Source organism: Mauremys mutica, chromosome 12 (assembly GCF_020497125.1).
Source record: "Mauremys mutica isolate MM-2020 ecotype Southern chromosome 12, ASM2049712v1, whole genome shotgun sequence".
NCBI lineage: Eukaryota > Metazoa > Chordata > Testudines > Geoemydidae > Mauremys > Mauremys mutica.
In genome coordinates this window covers 30,868,072-30,887,339 of record NC_059083.1, presented here as the reverse complement: position 1 = coordinate 30,887,339, position 19,268 = coordinate 30,868,072, and the positions used below count along the sequence as shown (strand labels likewise).

Here is a 19,268-nt window from a genome sequence, read left to right as displayed (position 1 = left end):
CACTGTTTCCGTAGCATCCCTCCCAGCTGTCAGCCTGCTCCAGCAGTGGGGATCTCAGCCATGCAGCGAGAGATGGACACACCTGGGGAGAGCAGGGGAAACGTGCAAGGGGCAGAGGAAGAGCGAGGAGCAGATGGGGAGGAGAACGGCTCTTCTCGCCAAAAGGGGAAGTGGGGGCAGGAGGGAAAGAAGAGGGTGGGACGGGGAGGAGATGGAGAGGTGGGGAAGGGACATGGGATGGGAAGAGAAAGGGATGGGGAAAATGGGGGTGGGAGGAAAGAGGAAGGGGGAAGGAAGGGGGTGGGATAGGGAGGAAATGGAGCGGTGGGGAAGGGGTATGGGGTAGGGAAGAGATGGTGATAGGAGAAGTGGGGCAGGGGGAAGCTGGAGCCCAGCATGTGGCATCCGCTTGGCAGAAACTGGGGCTCCCCTGTTAAGCAGGCCCAGCGAACCCTCACCCTGACAAGCCCCACCTCCCCTGCATCTGTATCACCCCAATGAGCCCCCCAGACACCCTCCCCACTAAGCCCCAACCACCTACACCCCCATCCAAATGAACCCCACCTCCCCCCGCTGATCCCCAAACCTTCACCTGGATCCCCTGAAGAGTCCCATTGCCTCTGCACTTGGAACCCCCCAATGAGCTTCTGTGTATCCAGATCTCCACTGAGCCACTTGCACCCAGATTGCCCCACAGAGAACTCTCTTACCCCCACCTGGATCCCCCCACACTAAGTCCCTCTGCACTTGAATCCTGCTGCCAGGCTGAGCCTGCTCACCCACACCGGGTGCACATGGCACAGGGGGCAGGGCCCCAGGGTGTTTCTGGGGCAGGCCTGGCCCTTGCACTGTGTCAGGGTCGGGTGCAGCGTCACTGCTGAGTCCCTGTCCCCGGGTGCAGTGGGGTGGGGGGAGGCTGCAGGGTGATCTCTCACCTCCATGCAACCCGTGGCCTGTGCTCCCCACTGCCATGATGGAGCCTCCACATTTATTTATTGACAAATAAAATGTGCAGAATTTTAAAAAATTGTGTGCAGAATTTTTAATTGCTTGGTGCAGAAACCCCTCAGGATTATGGGTGCAGAGCAGCTGTGATGGTGGGACTGTGAGGAAGGAGGTGGGCAGTGGGGAGGTCCATGGGCGGGGGGTGCTGGGCGAGCGGTGTGGTGTGCAGAGTGCTGTGCAGTTGTGGTGAGAGGCCAGCAGGGGAGGTCTCTGGGCGAGGGGGCGCTGGGCATAAGGGTGGGGTTCTGGGTAGGGAGCAGTGTGGTATGGGCCCACCCGCAAGGGGAAGGGGAACGCTGGCAGCACAGGGCTGGGCTGGGTTGAAACAGCGCCCTCTGCTGGGCTGCGCAGAGGGGGGCTGCTCCCGCCACGCTGTGCCTCATTGCCCCCAGCCCACCCTTCCCTCTGGAGACGGACCATCCCGCCCCCTGCACCTTGCCCCACGGGGGCCCATAAATACGTTTGGCACCAGGCCCATGAAAAGTTAATCCAGCCCTGCAGAGTGGGGCTAAGAGTTTTCCTTTTTCCTTTCCGAATGTGTTCTGATTTTTTTAATTAATTGCTGTTTTGTAAATTGTATTTGTTCTAAACTATAGACACTGGCTAGGGAAGAGATCAGGGAGGCATCCAGAGCGGAGAAATTCCATCACTGTGTCCGTGTCCTGAGCGGTCACAACCAGGGTGGGGGACGAGCCCCACAGGAAGCCTGGGCCCAGCCTTGTCGGGGTTATAAAGACTTTGCCACACAGCAGAGGGGAAGGGGAGCCCGCGGGGCCAGGCAGGCTCTGGGTGAAGGGAGCGAGGACTCAGATCCTTCTACTATTTGATTCCTCCCAGGGGGTGTTTAAATCAGGAAAGTTCCCCCCAATAGCGGGGCCATTTCCCCGCTTACCCCTGCGCATCTTTACTGGTTTCCCCTAAAGTTCATTATGTATTTTAGAAAAATGTGTCTCCCATTCCCCCCGCTAGATGGAAGAGGGTCCCTCCCTTCTGTCCTGAGCGCCTGGGAGTGGAACAGGAGCCGGACCCAGAGATGCTGCAGAGGTATCCATTGAGCACTAGGACCCAGGAGCAGCCGGGAGGCGGCTCCGGGCAGCGAGCGCTGGGCCAGGCCCGGCCGCAGGAAGTGACTCGCAGCCGCTGCGGTGACTCTGGCTCCCAGGCTCCTGGCGAGATCCCCGAGCCCCGGGGGCGGCTGGTGCTGGGAGCCCGGAGCCCTGGCTGCAGCCGGGAGAGGGGAATCTCCAGCAGGGCCCTTCCCGCTGCTCCCCCCCAGGAGCCTCTCCCAGGGCAGAGCCCCCAGCCCGGCCCGGCCCCTGCCCCGGGGGGCCCCGCTCGGAGGGAAGGTGAGAGAGACCCGCCCCCCCCCCGGCACCCCCGGGCTGCAGGGGGAGGTTTGGCCCCAGGCTGCTCCCAGCGGAGCTGGCTGCGATTCCCGCCCGGGGCCCGGGAAAGCTGCCGCCGGGATCACGTTACCTCCCCGCCCCCCCATCCGCTGCTTTGTTTCCCTGCCCCTGGCCGCAGCTCAGGGAGATGGGGGGATATTACCCCACCTGCTGAGCGCGTGGGCCCAGCCTGAGCCCCGGGGGCAGCCTAAGGAGAAGCCTGACCCGCTCCCCACAGGGGCCCTGCACCCACCTCCGCACTCAGCTGTGACTCTCAGCCGGCCTGGAAAACAGAAGGTTTATTGGTCGCTGGGAATACAGCGTAGAGCAGAGCTTGTTAGCACAGAAATCAGGAGCTCTCAGCAAAGTCCGTCTGGGGGGGAATCCAGAGTCCCGAGCCCTGGACTCTCCCTGCTGAGTCCCAAACCAGGAGACTGACCTGCTTCCAGCCCCTCATCCTCAGTGATGTCCAGCTGCCCCTCCCCCATGCTTTCTCTCTTTCCCTGGAAAACAGGTCACCTGGCCTCCCCCACTCTTTGTTCTCCAAGAGCTTGGGCTGGCTCCTTGCAGAGGGCTGTTTTCGGCCACTGCTTGCCAGGATACAGAATTCTGGCCATTCTCTATGCCCAGGGAGCCACTCTGCAGTCACACCTGCCCTCTAGAGGGCTCTGCAGTGATCACACAGCTGTATCCCACCAGTTCAATACTTGAGTAACACATGGGGAAACTGAGGCACACACATGGTATTCAGAGAAAAAATTCAGAACATTCTCGCTTCATCCCACTCTTCTGAGACCAGCCCAGGGGCACTTTCTCCAGTGGCTGGAACCCCTCTAACCACACCAGCCCCTGAGCCTGCAGGTGATGGAGAGACCTGGGGAAAGGGCTGGAGCCGGGCAGGGAAATGACTCTGCACAAAGGGCCCCTTTTGCGGGACCAGCTGGGGAGTTTGGCCTACAAGGGGAGGGGCTCCCTGCGTCGGTGAGCCCCAGAGCTGCTGCCCTCAGTGGCACAGCCGGGTTCAACCCCCGTTACCAGTGTCAGTGGCTGAGCTGCCTGATGAGAGCAAAGGCCCACGGCAATGGGGCAGTCGCCCATTCTCCCAGGGTGAGGGAAGAAGATAAAAGGGAGAGTAGAAAGACTGGAAGGGCAGCAGGAGCATAAGAACGGCCGTACCGGGTCAGACCAAAGGTCCATCTAGCCCAGTATCTGTCTACCGACAGTGGCCAATGCCAGGTGCCCCAGAGGGAGTGAACCTAACAGGTAATGATCAAGTGATCTTTCTCCTGCCATCCATCTCCATCCTCTGACGAACAGAGGCTAGGGACACCATTCTTACCCATCCTGGCTAATAGCCATTTATGGACTTAGCCACCATGAATTTATCCAGTTCCCTTTTAAACATTGTTATAGTCCTAGCCTTCACAACCTCCTCAGGTAAGGAGTTCCACAAGTTGACTGTGCGCTGCGTGAAGAAGAGCTTCCTTTTATTTGTTTTAAACCTGCTGCCTATTAATTTCATTTGGTGACCCCTAGTTCTTGTATTATGGGAATAAGTAAATAACTTTTCCTTATCCACTTTCTCAACATCACTCATGATTTTATATACCTCTATCATGTCCCCCCTTAGTCTTCTCTTTTCCAAGCTGAAGAGTCCTAGCCTCTTTAATCTTTCCTCGTATGGGACCCTCTCCAAACCCCTAATCATTTTAGTTGCCCTTTTCTGAACCTTTTCTAGCGCTAGAATATCTTTTTTGAGGTGAGGAGACCACATCTGTACACGGTATTCGAGATGTGGGCGTACCATGGATTTATATAAGGGCAATAATATATTCTCCTTCTTATTCTCTATCCCCTTTTTAATGATTCCTAACATCCTGTTTGCTTTTTTGACTGCAGGGAGTGGGGAGGGAGGTTCCCAGCTCCCAGCCCTGCCCGGCTCCATTCCCTGCACACCCGGGGCAGTCAGCTCTCCTGGGAACAAGGGGAGGAGCTGAGGGAGGAAAAGCCAGTTACCGACTCTGCTGAGCACCTCACGACTGAGGGAGACGGGGGGAGCTAGAGGGGTTACAATGCACCGTGGGGCAGTGCCCTAAAGTGACTCCTTTGATTCTGCTCTTTTTCCGGCGTTTGGCTCAGAGATGCTGTTCTGGGGAGGTGTAGAAGGGACTTGGTGGGTTTAGTTCTAATGGGGGAGGGGGCCAGGCTGGGGGGGAATGAACTAACTGGGGTTTTTCCCAGCATGGCAGAGTCCAGAGCATCTGTCTGCAGGGAAAGAGCCTCGGGGGAACCAGGGCATGACATGGTCTCCAGCCCCTTATGAAACCTGCCCAATCTCCCTGCTCCTCTGCCAGGCTGAGGAATCGCGTCCACGTTTTGCTCCAGATCGTCCCATCTTCCAGGAGACAGGGCAGGGAAATGGCCGTGATGGAGCCAGCTCAGGTAGGGGATTTTCAGGGAGCTTTTGGTGGTGGGGGAGGGGTATTGCAGAGGGGTTAATCACCTGGGGTGGAACGGGGTGTAATAAACCTGCTGAAACATGATCAACCTGGGTCTGATTTTCTGAAGAGGCCCATTGGCGGGTGTGGGGGAGGGGAAACATTCCCCCATTTCTGAACCAGGAAACAGCCCGCTGGGAAGGGCTGGGAAAACTGACCAGACTCCCAGGGCTGGAGCCCGACCCCACTGGCCAGAGGCTGCTGTGAAATACGCAGGGAAGCTGTTGGGATTCCTGTCCTTGTCCCCGGCTCAGAGCTCTGCTTCCCGGATCAGCCTGTGGCTGGCAGGCGTGTGGGAAATGAGGAGACCCTGCCCTGCTCCATGTGCTGGGGGACAAGGAGCTCTCACCTTCTCCCACCACCTGAAGCCTCTTGGCTGCTCTGAGCAGGGTGCGGGGACAATTCTGCTTCTCTGGCCCTTCTCCCCCATGACTAGTGGGATTGTGGCTGGGGCAGCAGGTGCTGAGTGGGGGACTCTTGTTGTTTCAGATGCCAGTGACCTTCGAGGACGTGGCTGTGTATTTCACCCAGGGGCAGGGGGCTCTGCTGGACCCCGCTCAGAAAGCCCTGTACAGGGACGTCATGCAGGAGAACTACAAGACAGTGACGTCACTGGGTAAGGGGTTCCTGGTCCCTTGGTTATTGGAAGCTGGGGGGGTGGGAGGAGGGTCTGCATGTCTGATGCTGGTCAGGTTCTTCTCTCATCGCTCTCCAATGAGACCAGGGTGTCAAAACCTAAGACACATATTAAATCATCCCCACTCAACCCCGCTAACTTTCAAGGTGGAGAAGCCGTGCATTGTCCTGTCTGTGTTGTTTCTCGGTCGCACACAGAATCCCTCTTCTCCCTCCCCTTTGGGAACAGCTCCAGCCATGCGGAGGGCTCTGGGCTCCACAAGGTTAGAAATAGGCAGGGGTTTAACACTGGAGCTGGGTGTGTGACACAATTCCCCTCACCTCCACAGATGCCTGCCTCCCCCGAGGGGGCTCAGTGACCATGTTACCGTCCTCTTAGATTCCACATTCCCCGGCAGAGCACAGGGACAGGTGCCGCTCACAGAATGTCCTTTGTGACAGACGCTCTCTCTTTCTGAGAGACGCTCTCAGTCCTCCGCACACCCTGATCTTGTCTGATTTCACTCCCTGCACAGGATTCCCCCTTCCCAAACCTGACCTGATCACCCGGCTGGAACAAGGGAAAGAGCCGTGGGTGCCCGATCTCCAGGTCTATGAGAAAAGCGAACTCCCGAGAAGCCCCCACACAGGTGAGAACTGACACACAAACCATCTGGTGAATGAAGGAAAAAGTTGAAAATCCCAAAAATGAGGTGTCAGTAAATGCCCTCAGTTCCTTCCTCATTTCACCCAGGCCAGGGCTGCAGGCAGCAGATACCACTTCACATGTGTCCTGTGAACTGCAGGAGTTTCCTTTCCTACTTTCCTTCTCTGTGAAAGTTTGGGTGGGATGTGGAGGCAGAATCCAATTGCGCCGTCTGTGCAGCTTTAGTATGTTGGGTTTTCCCTCGGTGCTATTCCTCTTAATTTCTCCCCAGCACAATGACTCCTGTCTGGATTGTCTCTCTCCCAGCAGGTAACGAGACAGTGAATGAGAATAAGGATGGGAATCAACAGCAGGAAGTTCATGGGCACAGAGACCCACAGGGGACCTTTGTGGGAAGAGCTGAAGGAAATTTCTCCCAGTGCTTGGAACATGGAGAAGCCTGGAGGAATTGGCAGAGGTCAGAGAGTCTGCTGGGAAACCACTCAAGGGAGCAAATGGATGAATCTGTTATATATGGGGAAGCACACAGGAATCCCACAGCCCGGCAGACAACCCCCAAGGAAGACAAACACTATGACTACCTCGGTTCTGTTACGCTTCAGGCAATAAATACTGGAGAGAAAACACTTCAATGGTTGGACTCTGGGGAAAACATCAGTAAGTGTTCAGATCTTGCTAACCATGGGAGAAGCCACCCGGGAGAGAGACCCTCTCAGTGCCTTGAGGGCAGGAATTGTTTGAATTGGAAGTCAGCACCGATTACACATCAGAAAACCCACACTGGAGACAGACCACATAAGTGCTTAGACTGTGTAAAAAGTTTCACCTGCAGATCAGCCCTTGTTAGACATCAGGCAATCCACACCGGAGAGAGACCCCATAAGTGCTTGGATTGTGGGAAAAGTTTCATACAGAGGTCAAACCTTGTTACACATCAGGCAATCCACACCAGGGAGAGACCCCATAAGTGCTTAGACTGTGGGAAAAGTTTCACATGGAGGTCAGCCCTTGTTAAACATATGGCAGTCCACACCGGAGAGAGACCCTATAAGTGCTTAGACTGTGGGAAAAGTTTCACATGCAGATCAGCCCTTGTAAGACATCTGGCAATCCACACGGGAGAGAGACCCCATAGGTGCTTGGATTGTGGGAAAAGTTTCGTACAGAGGTCAGCCCTTGTTAAACATCTGGCAATCCACACCAGCGAGAGACCCCATAAGTGCTTGGACTGTGGGAAAAGTTTCATAGAGAGGTCAGCCCTTGTTACACATCAGGCAGTCCACACCAGGGAGAGACCCCATAAGTGCTTAGACTGTGGGAAAAGTTTCACATGGAGGTCAGCCCTTGTTACTCATCAGGCAGTCCACACCGGAGAGAGACCCCACAAGTGCTTAGACTGTGGGAAAAGTTTCACATGCAGATCAGCCCTTGTAAGACATCTGGCAATCCACACCGGAGAGAGACGCCATAAATGCTTAGACTGTGGAAAAAGTTTCCTGCGGAGATCACACCTTCTTATGCATCAGGCAGTCCACACTGGAGAGAGATGCCACAAGTGCTTAGACTGTGGAAAAAGTTTCATACGGAGGTCAAACCTTGTTAATCATCAGGCAAGCCACACAGGAGAGACACCCCACAAGTGCTTAGACTGTGGGAAAAGTTTCATACAGAGGTCAGGCCTTGTTTCACATCAGAGAATCCACACAGGGGAGAGACCCCACAAGTGCTTAGACTGTGGGAAAAGTTTCCTATATAGGTCAAACCTTGTTAATCATCAGGCAATCCATACAGGAGAGAGACCCCACAAGTGCTTAGACTGTGAGAAAAGTTTCATACAGAGGTCAGTCCTTGTTTCACATCAGAGAATCCACACAGGGGAGAGCCCCCACAAGTGCTTAGACTGTGGGAAAAATTTCCTGTATAGGTCAAACCTTGTTAATCATCAGGCAATCCATACAGGAGAGAGACCCCACAAGTGCTTAGACTGTGGGAAAAGTTTCATACAGAGGCCAAGTCTTCTAACACACCAGGCAGTCCACACCGGAGAGAGACCCCACAAGTGCTTAGACTGTGGGAAAAGTTTCATACGGAGGTCAAGCCTTCTAATACATCAGGCAATCCACACCGGAGAGAGACCCCACAAGTGCTTAGACTGTGGGAAAAGTTTCATACGGAGGTCAGACCTTCTTGTGCATCAGGCAATCCACACCGGAGAGATACCGCATAAGTGCTTGGACTGTGGGAAAAGTTTCATACAGAGGTCGGACCTTCTTGTGCATCAGGCAATCCACACCGGAGAGAGACCCCATAAATGCTTAGACTGTGGGAAAAGTTTCCTACGGAGATCACACCTTCTTATGCATCAGGCAGTCCACACCGGAGGGGGCCATAAGTGCTTAGACTGTGGGAAAAGTTTCGCATATAGATCAGTCCTGGTTACACATAAGAGATTACACACGGGGGAGAGACCCCATAAGTGCTTAGACTGTGGAAAAAGTTTCATACAGAAGTCAAACCTTGTTAAACATCAGAGAATACACACTGGAGAGAGACCCCATAAGTGCTTAGACTGTGGAAAAAGCTTCCTACAGAGATCACACCTTCTTATGCATCAGGCAGTCCACACTGGAGAGGGACATAAGTGCTTAGATTGTGGGAAAAGTTTCAGATGGAGGTCAGCCTTTGTTAATCATCAGAGAATCCACACAGGAGAGAGACCCCACAAGTGCTTGGACTGTGGGAAAAGTTTCACATGGAAGTCAGCCCTTGTTAAACATCAAGTAGTCCATACAAGAGAGAGACCATAAGACTCTGGGAAAGGTTTCAGAAACAGATCAGCCTTTCTAAACATCAGGAAATACACACATGAGAGAGACCCCCGTAAGTGCACAGACTATGGAAAAATGTTTCAAATTGATGTCATCCCTTGTTTTACATCAGAGAATGCACACAGAGGAGTGACCTCATAACTTTTTAGCCTGTGAAAGATGTTTTAAACGGAGGTCAAATCTTATTCCAAATTGGGCAATCTACACAGGAGAGAGACCCCATAAGTCTTTGGACCATGTGAAAAGTTCCATGGAAAGATCAAATCTTATAACACTCAGAGGATCCACACAGGAGAGAGACCCCATCAGAGCTCAGACTGGAAAAAGTTTCCTACATAGGTCAGACCTTGTTAAAAGTCAGCTAATCCACACAGGAGAGATCCCATAAGTGCTTAGGCTGTGGGGAAGGTTTTATATGGAGCTCGGGCCATGTTTTACATCAGAGAATCCACGTAGGAGACCCCATAAGTGCATAGACTATGGAGAATGTTTCCTACCGTGGTCAAGTGCTTGGACCATGGGAAAAGTTTCAGAAACACCTCAGCCCTACAGAATATCAGCCAATCCACACAGGAGAGAGATCCCATAACTGCTTAGACTGTGGAAAAAGTTTCATATGGAGATCAGACCTTGCTAAAATCAGGCAGTCCACACAGGAGAGAGACCCCATAAGTGCTTGGACTGTGAGAAAAGTTTCATACAGAGGTCAGACCTTGTTAAACATCAGGCAATCCCCACCGAATATTGACCCCTTAAGTGCTTAGACTGTGGGAAACATTGCAGAAACTGATCAGTCCTTGTTTTACATCAGAGAATCCACAAGACTCCATAGGTGCTTGGACTGTGACAAAAGTTGTACACAGAGATCACACCTCATTAAACATTGAGAATTCACACACGATCTAAACTTCTGAGACGCATGGCCTGAAAGAGTTAAGAACCTTGCAGGCTAATTCACCAAGCTTCAACCTTTAGAGACATGTTAGAAAAGTGTTTAAATGGTATTTAGGGCCATTCCAAGAAATATAGACTAGAACTTTGAAATGTAACCTGCAGTTGTTAAAAAATTGAAAGAAGATAGTAGTGCTGTTGACTAATTGCAGTTGAGTCGTGTGATTAGCTCAAAAAAATTCATTGTGGTTAGAAAAATTTATCTTGAGGAATCACATTGTTAAACAATAGAATACTAGTTGAAATTTGTTAAATGTTTTTGGATGTTTTTCTACGTTTTCATATCTATTGATTTCCCTCACAACAAAGGAGAGAAAGCGTGCAGGGCTCGCTTTATATTATTTTTTATTACAAATATTTGTATTGTAAACATGCAAAACAGAAGTGGTATTTTTCAGTTCACCTCATACAGGTACTGTAGTGCAATCTCTTTACTAGGAAAGTGTACCTTAGAAACATCGATTACTTTAATTATATAAGTGCACTCAAAAATCAAGCAATTAAAAACTGTATAGCCTAGAAGTCAACTCAGTGCTACTTCTTTTTCTGACACTCGCTATGACAAACATGCGTCTGACGAAGTGGGTATTCACCCACGAAAGCTTATGCTCCAATACGTCTGTTAGTCTTAAAGGTGCCACAGGACTCTCTGTTGCTTATGACAAGCAAGTTTGTTTATGTTTATGAGAGATAATGCTGCTTTGCTTCTAATTTATGATGTCACCTGAAAGTGTGAGAAGGTGTTCACGTCTCACGTTTGTAGCTGGCAATGCAAGGTATTTATGTGCAAGATATGCAAAACATGCCTATGTCCCTTCATGCTTCGGCCATCATTCCAGTGGACATGCTTCCATGCTGATGTGAAAGTAGAATGAATTATATTGTAAAAATAAGAATGGATTAAAGAAATGTTGTATGTACCTTTAAGCAGAAATAAGAAATGTTGAAATACAGGTGCCAGGAAAAGAAACATTAGGCATAAACAATGGTGCTAATGGCGAAACATTAACAGAAGATGGGTAATAGTAAGGAAATAAGATATGCATGCCTAGCCCAGGTAAACTTATCTGATTCTGCTTCCATTGTTATCTTGTTAAGTTCTCACCCTTTTATCTGTATAAATAAGATAGTTTGTCTCTTGCATGGTGCTCACATTATCTGGGTGTCATTAGCAGAGCGCTGTGCTAATAAAACAGAGTGGTCTGACAAACTGTGAGTCCTGAGTCTAACTTTGACACTGACAATGCTAATTTAAAAAAAATGCATTAATTAAATTTGTGACTGAACTCCTTGAAGGAGAATTGTATGTCCCCTGTTCTGTTTTACAAACCTTCTGCTGGTGGCATCTGACTCAGTTGATGAAAATGAGCATGTGTCGGTCTGGTCTGCTTTGGATTGTTATCGATGAGAACCCGTCATTAGCATGGATGCATGTCCTCTGGAATGGTGGTTGAAGCAGGAAGGGACCTATGACTCTTTAGAGTATCTGGCACATAAATATCTTGTGACGCCGGCTGCAACAGTGCGACGAGAACGCCTGTTCTCACTTTCAGGTGACATTGTGAACAAGAAGCGGGCAGCATTATCTCCTGCAAATTGTAACCAAACTTGTTTTTCTGAGTGATTGGCTGAACAAGAAGTAGGACTGAGTGAAGTTGTAGGCTCTAAAGTTTTACATTGTTTTATTTTTGAATGCAGGTTTTTTTTGTACATAATTCTACATTTGTAAGTTCAACTTTCATGATAAAGAGATTGCAGTAAAGTAATTGCAGTTGGTGAATTGAAAAATACTGTTTCTTTTGTTTTTTACAGTGCAAGTATTTGTAATAAAAAATATAAAGTGCTCTCTGTACACGTTGTATTCTGTAAAAACAACAAGGAGTCCTTGTGGCAGCTTAGAGACTAACAAATTTATTTGGGCATAAGCTTTCGTGGGCTAGAACCCACTTCATCAGATGCATGGAGTGTATTCTGTGTTGCAATTGAAATCAGTATATTTGAAAATGTATAAAACATCCAAAATATTTAAATAAATGGTATTCTATTATTGTTTAACAGCGCAACTAATCACGGTTAATTTTTTTAATCGCTTGACAGGTCTAGAAGATAGCTCTAATTGTAGGAGTCTCTGTTGACCTATATCTTGTTACAGATTAACAGTGTAACCAAAGGGTTCCTGTCTAGGACTATATTTTGTTAATTCAGAAGTCAAAAGGAAATATTGACATTTAAATGAAACTTGGATGTAATAATGTCCTTGTGTATATCTCTCTTTTTAAAGTTTGTGGTAAACTGTCTATGAACGGCTTTATGGATAATTACCTTATGTTAATCCATGTAGTTTTACTACCTGTGATGCTTGGGAAATAGGCGTTTATTTCCAAAACCTGTTGTTCACCCAAGGGCTGCCTGCTGTCGAGAGGCTGCAGAAATGTCTATATAAACTCTTGGGACCTGATCCTTTCATCTCCGAGTGTCTTAAGCTTTATTCGCGGGGAGTTTGAGTCGTAAGACTGAGATCTCCAGTCTGCTCTGGGCCGTGCTGATATTGCACATTTGGACATTGGGGTAGAGTGTGATAAAATTGTTAGGATGTAGATATTCAAGCCTGCCTGCAAAGGCCGATACTTTAAGAATTTAGGTCTATGTTTATTATTTAGCCAGTTATAGAGGTATAAAAGAAAGAATCTGTGTAAGGGCCTTCTCTCACTGTGACAGTCTGAGACCCTGTTCTCAGGCCAATGCCTCTGGCCAAGCAGCAGAGGCAGCCATAAGCTGGGAAGCGAACGGTCACATCCTCCCGTTCCGAACGAGTTGAAATAAGGTGATCTGGGGCTGTTAGGAAGGTGATCCGATCTATCCCCTCCAGAGAAAGGGAAGAGCCTAGAAGATGTAAAAGGAAATAAAGTTTGATAGTTTTCTGTCTGGTAAGAACTCAGTAGACACAGCTGGGAAACCCTTATGTCTTTATAGATGTAGCTGTGAAATCCTCACTTCTGTTTTGTCATTCTAGTTCCCACTTTGCTATGGTTATTTGCATGGTCTGTGGCTGGTTCTGTGATTGTTTCTGTCTGCTGAATAATTAATTTGGCTGGGTGTAAACTAAGTAAGGTGGTGGGATATAATTGGCTAGCTAATCATGTTACAATCAGGATTGGTTAAGTAAATTTCAGTAGAATGATTGGTTAAGGTATAGGTAAGAATATTATATATAAATTAGGGGCAAACAGGAAGTAATTTGGGATTCGAAAATAAGGAAAAGGAACTTGGATTTAAGCTTGCTGGAAGGCTCACCCCAATAAACATTGAATTGTTTGCACCTTCGGACTAGGGTTTTGCTCTTCTCTGTTCATGCGAGAAGGACCAGGGAAGCGAGAGGGTGAAGGAATAAGCCCCCTAAAATCTTGGTGTCATGACTCGGATGCATCGCATTGGATAGGTGAGTGGCAGCCTGTAAGTCCCCCTCCCCAACAGTCCGCGCAGCTGCTTGGAGGGGGTATAGTGAACTGTCGTGATGGTAGTTGTGGGTTCTGGCAAGCTGGGATAACGGATTGTTTGAACCAATGGATAAGGAAGAATCAGGGCCCATAGCAGGTGCAGGGGTCTACCTGGGATGAGTTTGAGAAGGAGATGGGGGAGGTTTTGGGAGACCCCAACGGAAAGGAGTGTAGGGAAAAGGGAATGGTATTCCAAGGTTTGTGTGCTGGGATGGCATACTGGGTAAAAAGGGAAGCCGATCTCCTCCAGCACATTAAGGATTTGGAGGGGATTGTGGAACAGCAACGGATTTTAACAGAAAAATCCGTGTTAGTGGTAGAGGTAGCGGATTTGAAGGTACAGGATGCTGCATGGACAGTGGAGTCTTGTGTGGGAATCCGGCGAGAGAGGAATGAACTGCTGGGGAGAGTAGGAGACTTAGAGGAGGAATTGTATCAATGTAAACAGAGGGGCAATGGACTTGGGGACCCCAAACTATCCGCCCCACTAATGGAGCTGAAGGAGACACCTCCACCACCCTACCCTGAAGAAACACTGTACCCACCACTGCCAGTGGACGTTGTAAGCCGGCGATCCACAGTTAACAGCCCCTGCAAGAGATTCTACCCGGGAGGAACTACTGGAGGCAGGAATAGTGGCCTCAGTTGTAGGGGGAGGATCATGCCCCACAAGTAGTAGAACAGGCAGAAATCTGCCCCTTGTCCCTGAAGGACTGGGAGGCAGTACTGGGCCGTTTGGGAAAGGTACCCCGGGAGGATTGGGATCAGTTTATTCTGTGGCTAGTGGAGATAGGCAGGGAGATGGAGGGTCTAACTCGTGAGGACCAGGTGATCATATGGCGCAGTCTTTTGTGACGGGGCACCTTAGGAATTGATGTGCCAGGAGTGGCACACCCATTTCCAATCCCTGGACAGGTGGCAAAACAGTTGTTTGGGATGTACTCTCATACTGCGGGGATGAATAAAATGAAGTGACTCCCTGGGGAAACAGGGCGAGATGCACTTAATCTCATACAGGCATGGGCACGGTGCTGGGTGCATCCCGTGGATGGTCCATGGGTGATACCCCAGACAGGGGCACCAGGATCTGGTGGGGGTGTGGAGCATGGTAGCGGTGTGGAATTGCTTGAGAAATGGTTGGAACTGAATGATGCGCAGTTTGGGGCATTTAAGGTTGCAGCATCCTGAACTTGCTCCCAATCAGCTCCCCCAGTTTCTGGAACAGGCAGATGTGTGGAGGCAGATGCATCGGGGGGGAGAGCCAGTCCATTTTATTACTGAAGGGGATCAGTACAAGGTGGAAGCGGTGGGTCAGCCCGGAGGGGAGGAGGTAGAAGACGAGGTTGTGGCTTTTGGGGGGGGCGAGTAGACTAGTCAGGGATGAGTGGGCAGCTATAGAGCAACAGATCCAGAGACTGCAGGCTAAACTGACTACTTAGGATCTTACCAGATCTGGGGGAACGTGGCCCCGGAGGCCAGGGGACTGGGACTGCCTGAAATGCCAGACACACAATTTTGCTTGGAGACAGGAATGTGTTCGGTGCCAGGACCCCAGTCCTCCTGTGAACCAGTGGGAGGGACAGAAGTGGGTGCTGCGACTTAGGGGTGCCCTGGGAGGCATCCTGTCCATGTTCTCAGTTTAGGACAGGACGCATCTGCTCGCCCCACGCGAAGATCTGTACACAGGCTCTCAGCCGACTCCCTTCCACCTGCAGAGCCGATTGCAGAGTTGGACACAGGAATTGCTGATATTCAGAGCAGAGTTCGAGCCACTGTGTCTGTAGCATCCCTCCCAGCTGTCAGCCTGCTCCAGCAGCGGGGCTCTCAGCCATGCAGCGAGAGACAGACACACCTGGGGAGAGCAGTGGAGACATGTGAGGAGCAGCTGGGGAGGAGAACAGCTCTTCTCACCAAAAGGGGAAGCAGGGGCAGGGGAAAGGATGGGAGTGAGATAGGGAGGAAATGGAGCAGTGGGCAAGGGAGATGGGATGGGATGGGGAAGAGAAGGATAGCGGAAGTGGGAGCAGGGAGGGAAGCTGGAGCCCAGCATGGGGCATCCCCTTGGCAGAAGCTGGGGCTCCCCTGTTAAGCAGGCCCATCAAACCCTCACCCTGACAAGCCCCACCTCCCCTGCATCTGTACCACCCCAATGAGCCCCCCAGACACCCCACTGAGCTCCAACCACCTGCACCTGGACTCCCATCCAAATGAACCCCACCTCCCCCGCATATAGACCACCCCCCCACCGCTGATCCCCAAACACCTTCACCTGGATCCCCTGAAGAGTCCCGTTGCCCCTGCACCTGGAACTGCCCAATGAGCTTCTGTGCATCCAGACCCCACTGAGCCACCCACACCCAGATTGCCCCACAGAGAACTCTCTTACCCCCACCTGGATCCCCCCATACTAAGTCCCTCTGTACTTGGATCCTGCTGCCGGGCTGAACCTGCTCACCCACACCTGGTGCACATGGCACAGGGGGCAGGGCCCCAAGGTGTTTCTGGGGAAAGCTTGGCCCTTGCACTGTGTCAGGGTCGGGTGCAGCATCACTGCTGAGTCCCTGTCCCAGGGTGGGGTGGGAGGAGACTGCAGGGTGATCTCCCACCTCCATGCAACCCGTGGCCTGTGCTCCCCACTGCCATGATGGAGCCTCCACATTGATTTATTGACAAATAAAATGTGCAGAATTTTTAAATGTTTGGTGCAGAATCCCCTCAGGACTATGGGTGCAGAGCAGCTGTGATGGTGGGACTGTGAGGAAGGAGGTGGCAGTGGGGAGGTCCATGGGCGGGGGGTGCTGGGCGAGCGGTGTGGTGTGCAGGGTGCTGTGCAGTTGTGGTGGGAGGCCAGCGGGGGAGGTCTCTGGGCGAGGGGGCGCTGGGCATAAGGGTGGGGCTCTGGGCAGGGGGCAGAGTGGTGGGGGCCCACCCGCAAGGGGAAGGGGAACGCTGGCAGCACAACACTTGGCTGGTTTGTAAACAGCGCCCTCTGCTGGGCTGTGCAGAGCGGGGCTGCTCCCGCCGTGCTGTGCCTCATTGCACCCAACCTGCCCTTCCCTCTGGAGACGGACCATCCCGCCCCCTGCACCTTGCCCCATGGGAGCCCACAAGTATGTTTGACACCAGGCCCACAAAAAGTTAATCCGGCCCTGCTGAGTGGGGCTAAGAGTTTTCCTTTCGCTGTTGTGTATTTGGTTGTCATGGTTTTGTTGCTATGGCAACTGAGTTAGATTATTATGGGTTAGCTCAACCGGTTTCAACCGGTTGAGGAGCTCTCTGTATATATGTAAATAAAATGGAGGTTTTGGTTAGCTGCCTGCTCTCTGGCCTCAAGTGATTGCTTCCTACACCGGCTGCCCCAAGGATATAACACTGGCGACGAGGGTGAGACTCCGGTGCTGAGGGTGAGACTCCGGTGCTGCTCCAGTAACAGAAGGAAGTAGAAGTCAAGGTAAAGACCAAACAAAGGAAAAAAGCTGCTTCTTTGCACTGACTGTGAAAGTGAAACTAAAAATCATGGCTACTCTGACCAGGCCCCTGGAGCCTTTTGATGAGAATACAGAGCAGTGGCATGTGTATACTGAGCGTTTTGAGCTTTTTGGTATTGCAAATGACATTACAGAAGCGAAGAAGGTGCCAATATTCTTAACTGTTGTAGGGGCTAAAACCTACTCTCTGCTACGCAGCTTACTACACCCTGTTAAGCCTGAGACTAAATCTTACAGTGACATTGTGGAAATCCTGGGGTCTCATTTCTCCCCAAAACCACTGGTAATTGCTGAAAGATATAGGTTCCACAAAAGAGACCAAAAGGAAGATGAAACAGTTGTACAATTTGTAGCCATTTTAAAAAAGCTAGCAGAACACTGTGAATTTAAAGAAATGTTACATGATGCCCTGCGTGACAGGTTAGTGTGTGGCCTGTACAGTGAAGCTATACGGAAGCGCCTACTGACAGAGGCTCAGCTTACCTTACAGAAGGCTGTTGATATTGCTGTCTCCATGGAACTGGCTACAAGGGAGGCACAATACATCGGTGCACCCCCTAGGGTGCAAAAAGTGTCACAAGAACCGACCCACAAAACTGTGCAGAGTCAAGAATGTTACCGCTGTGGTAAGCCGGGTCACCAGGCATCAGAATGCTGGTGTAAGGACCTGGTGTGTCGACACTGTGGCAAAAAGGGACACATTGAGTGTGCCTGTAAACAAAAGAAAAAGAGGCCTGTGGTCTGGCCGACAAAAAGAGGAACCCTGCATACCCTAGAGCAGACCCAGGATGATCAAGGTAACACCTCATCGCAAGAGGAAGTGCCACTGCATGTTTTGTCTTTGGCAATGGGCTCACATGAATACTGGGTAACCCCGTTATTGGATGGCAAACGTATACGCATGGAACTGGACACCGGTGCAGCCGTCTCACTGATCTCCGAGACTGTGTATAAAGAAAAGCTACAGCATCTTCCGCTTAAGGCAACAAAAACTGTTCTGAAGACGTATACGGGAGAAGCTGTGCCTATGCTGGGCACTATTGATGTTAAGGTGGAGCTCAATGGACAGGTGGCTAAATTGCCACTGTTTGTGGTGAGAGGTAACTACCCAGCCTTAATGGGTAGGTCTTGGCTTGGGAAGATTCAGCTGAACTGGGCAGAAGTGCACCGGATGACTAAAGAAGAAACCAGTCTAACCCCTATACTAAGGAAACATGCTGCTGTTTTTGGAGATGATTTGGGAAGTATGAAGGGAATCACTGTGACATTGAACATTAAACCTGGCAGTCCACCAAAATATCTGAAAGCCCGAACTGTGCCATATGCCATCAGGCCAAAAGTTGAAGCAGACCTGGAGCGCCTGGTCACCAATGGAGTCCTAATACCAGTTACCCATAGCTCATGGGCCACTCCTATCGTTCCAATCGTGAAGAAAGATGGCTCTCTCCGGATTTGCGGTGATTTTAAAGTCACTGTCAACCCAGTGTTGTGTGCAGAGCAATACCCACTTCCCCGCATCGATGACCTCTTCGCAGGCCTGGCTGGGGGACAAAAGTTCAGTAAGATTGATCTGAGTCAAGCATATTTACAGATGCACGTCGATGAAAAGTCCCAAGAGCTGTTGACTATTGTGACTCATAAGGGGCTTTATCGATACTGTCGTCTACCCTTCGGAATAACATCTGCTCCCGCCCTGTTCCAGAGGGCTATGGACCAGATCTTGTGTGGCTTGTCAGGAGTTCAGTGCTATCTGGATGATATCCTGGTCACTGGAAGAAATGAAGAGGATCACTTAAAGAATTTAGAGGCTACCCTACAAAGACTGGAAGAGTATGGCCTACGAGTTCGCAAAGACAAGTGTGAATTCTTCAAGCCCTCTGTTGAATATTTGGGACACATCATTGATTCTGCAGGTCTTCATAAGGCCCCTGCAAAAGTTAAAGCTATTGTGGAGGCTCCTCCACCTCGAAATGTAAGCCAGCTGCGCTCGTTTCTAGGACTCCTGAACTATTATGGAAAGTTCATCTCACAGTTAGCCACACTGCTAAAACCACTTCATGAGCTCCTTGGGCAGAACAAGGCCTGGAAGTGGACTGAAGCCTGTGATGTTGCGTTTAACAAAGCTAAGGATGCATTGCTAAATTCTGAAGTTCTAACGCACTTTGATCCATCCTTACCACTGCAATTGGCCTGCGATGCCTCCCCTTATGGAGTGGGAGCAGTCGTGTCACATATTATGCCTTCAGGAGAAGAGAGACCTATTGCTTTTGCTTCACGCACTCTAAGCAAAGCAGAAACTAACTACGCCCAAATCGAACGTGAGGCATTAGGAAT

The 19,268-nt window shown here is 50.5% G+C and overlaps 1 protein-coding gene across 3 annotated transcripts; it reads left to right on the top strand.

Moving 5' to 3' along the window:
• Positions 1 to 2,315: 2,315 nt before the first annotated feature.
• Positions 2,316 to 10,825, top strand: LOC123344823 (zinc finger protein 850-like). 3 transcript variants are annotated; one of them, XM_044981297.1, is made up of 5 exons: positions 2,316 to 2,351; positions 4,662 to 4,832; positions 5,378 to 5,504; positions 6,040 to 6,153; positions 6,477 to 10,825. In XM_044981297.1, the coding sequence occupies exons 2-5, from the start codon at positions 4,710 to 4,712 to the stop codon at positions 8,975 to 8,977; spliced, it is 2,865 nt and encodes a 954-aa protein (XP_044837232.1). In that variant the 5' UTR covers positions 2,316 to 2,351; positions 4,662 to 4,709; the 3' UTR covers positions 8,978 to 10,825. The 3 variants fall into 3 exon arrangements, with proteins under 3 accessions (XP_044837232.1, XP_044837234.1, XP_044837231.1); XM_044981299.1 differs by lacking the exon at positions 2,316 to 2,351 and having other exon boundaries at positions 4,616 to 4,832; positions 6,480 to 10,825; XM_044981296.1 differs by lacking the exon at positions 2,316 to 2,351 and having other exon boundaries at positions 4,616 to 4,832.
• Positions 10,826 to 19,268: the final 8,443 nt, after the last annotated feature.

Bases quoted from the DNA above. Each gene is read 5' to 3' on its own strand.
- LOC123344823 (XM_044981297.1), top strand. From the start codon at position 4,710: ATGAAACCTGCCCAATCTCCCTGCTCCTCTGCCAGGCTGAGGAATCGC. The intron at 5,505-6,039 runs GTAAGGGGTTCC...CTCCCTGCACAG, and splicing joins CAAGACAGTGACGTCACTGG to GATTCCCCCTTCCCAAACCT. The intron at 6,154-6,476 runs GTGAGAACTGAC...TCTCTCTCCCAG, and splicing joins CCCGAGAAGCCCCCACACAG to CAGGTAACGAGACAGTGAAT.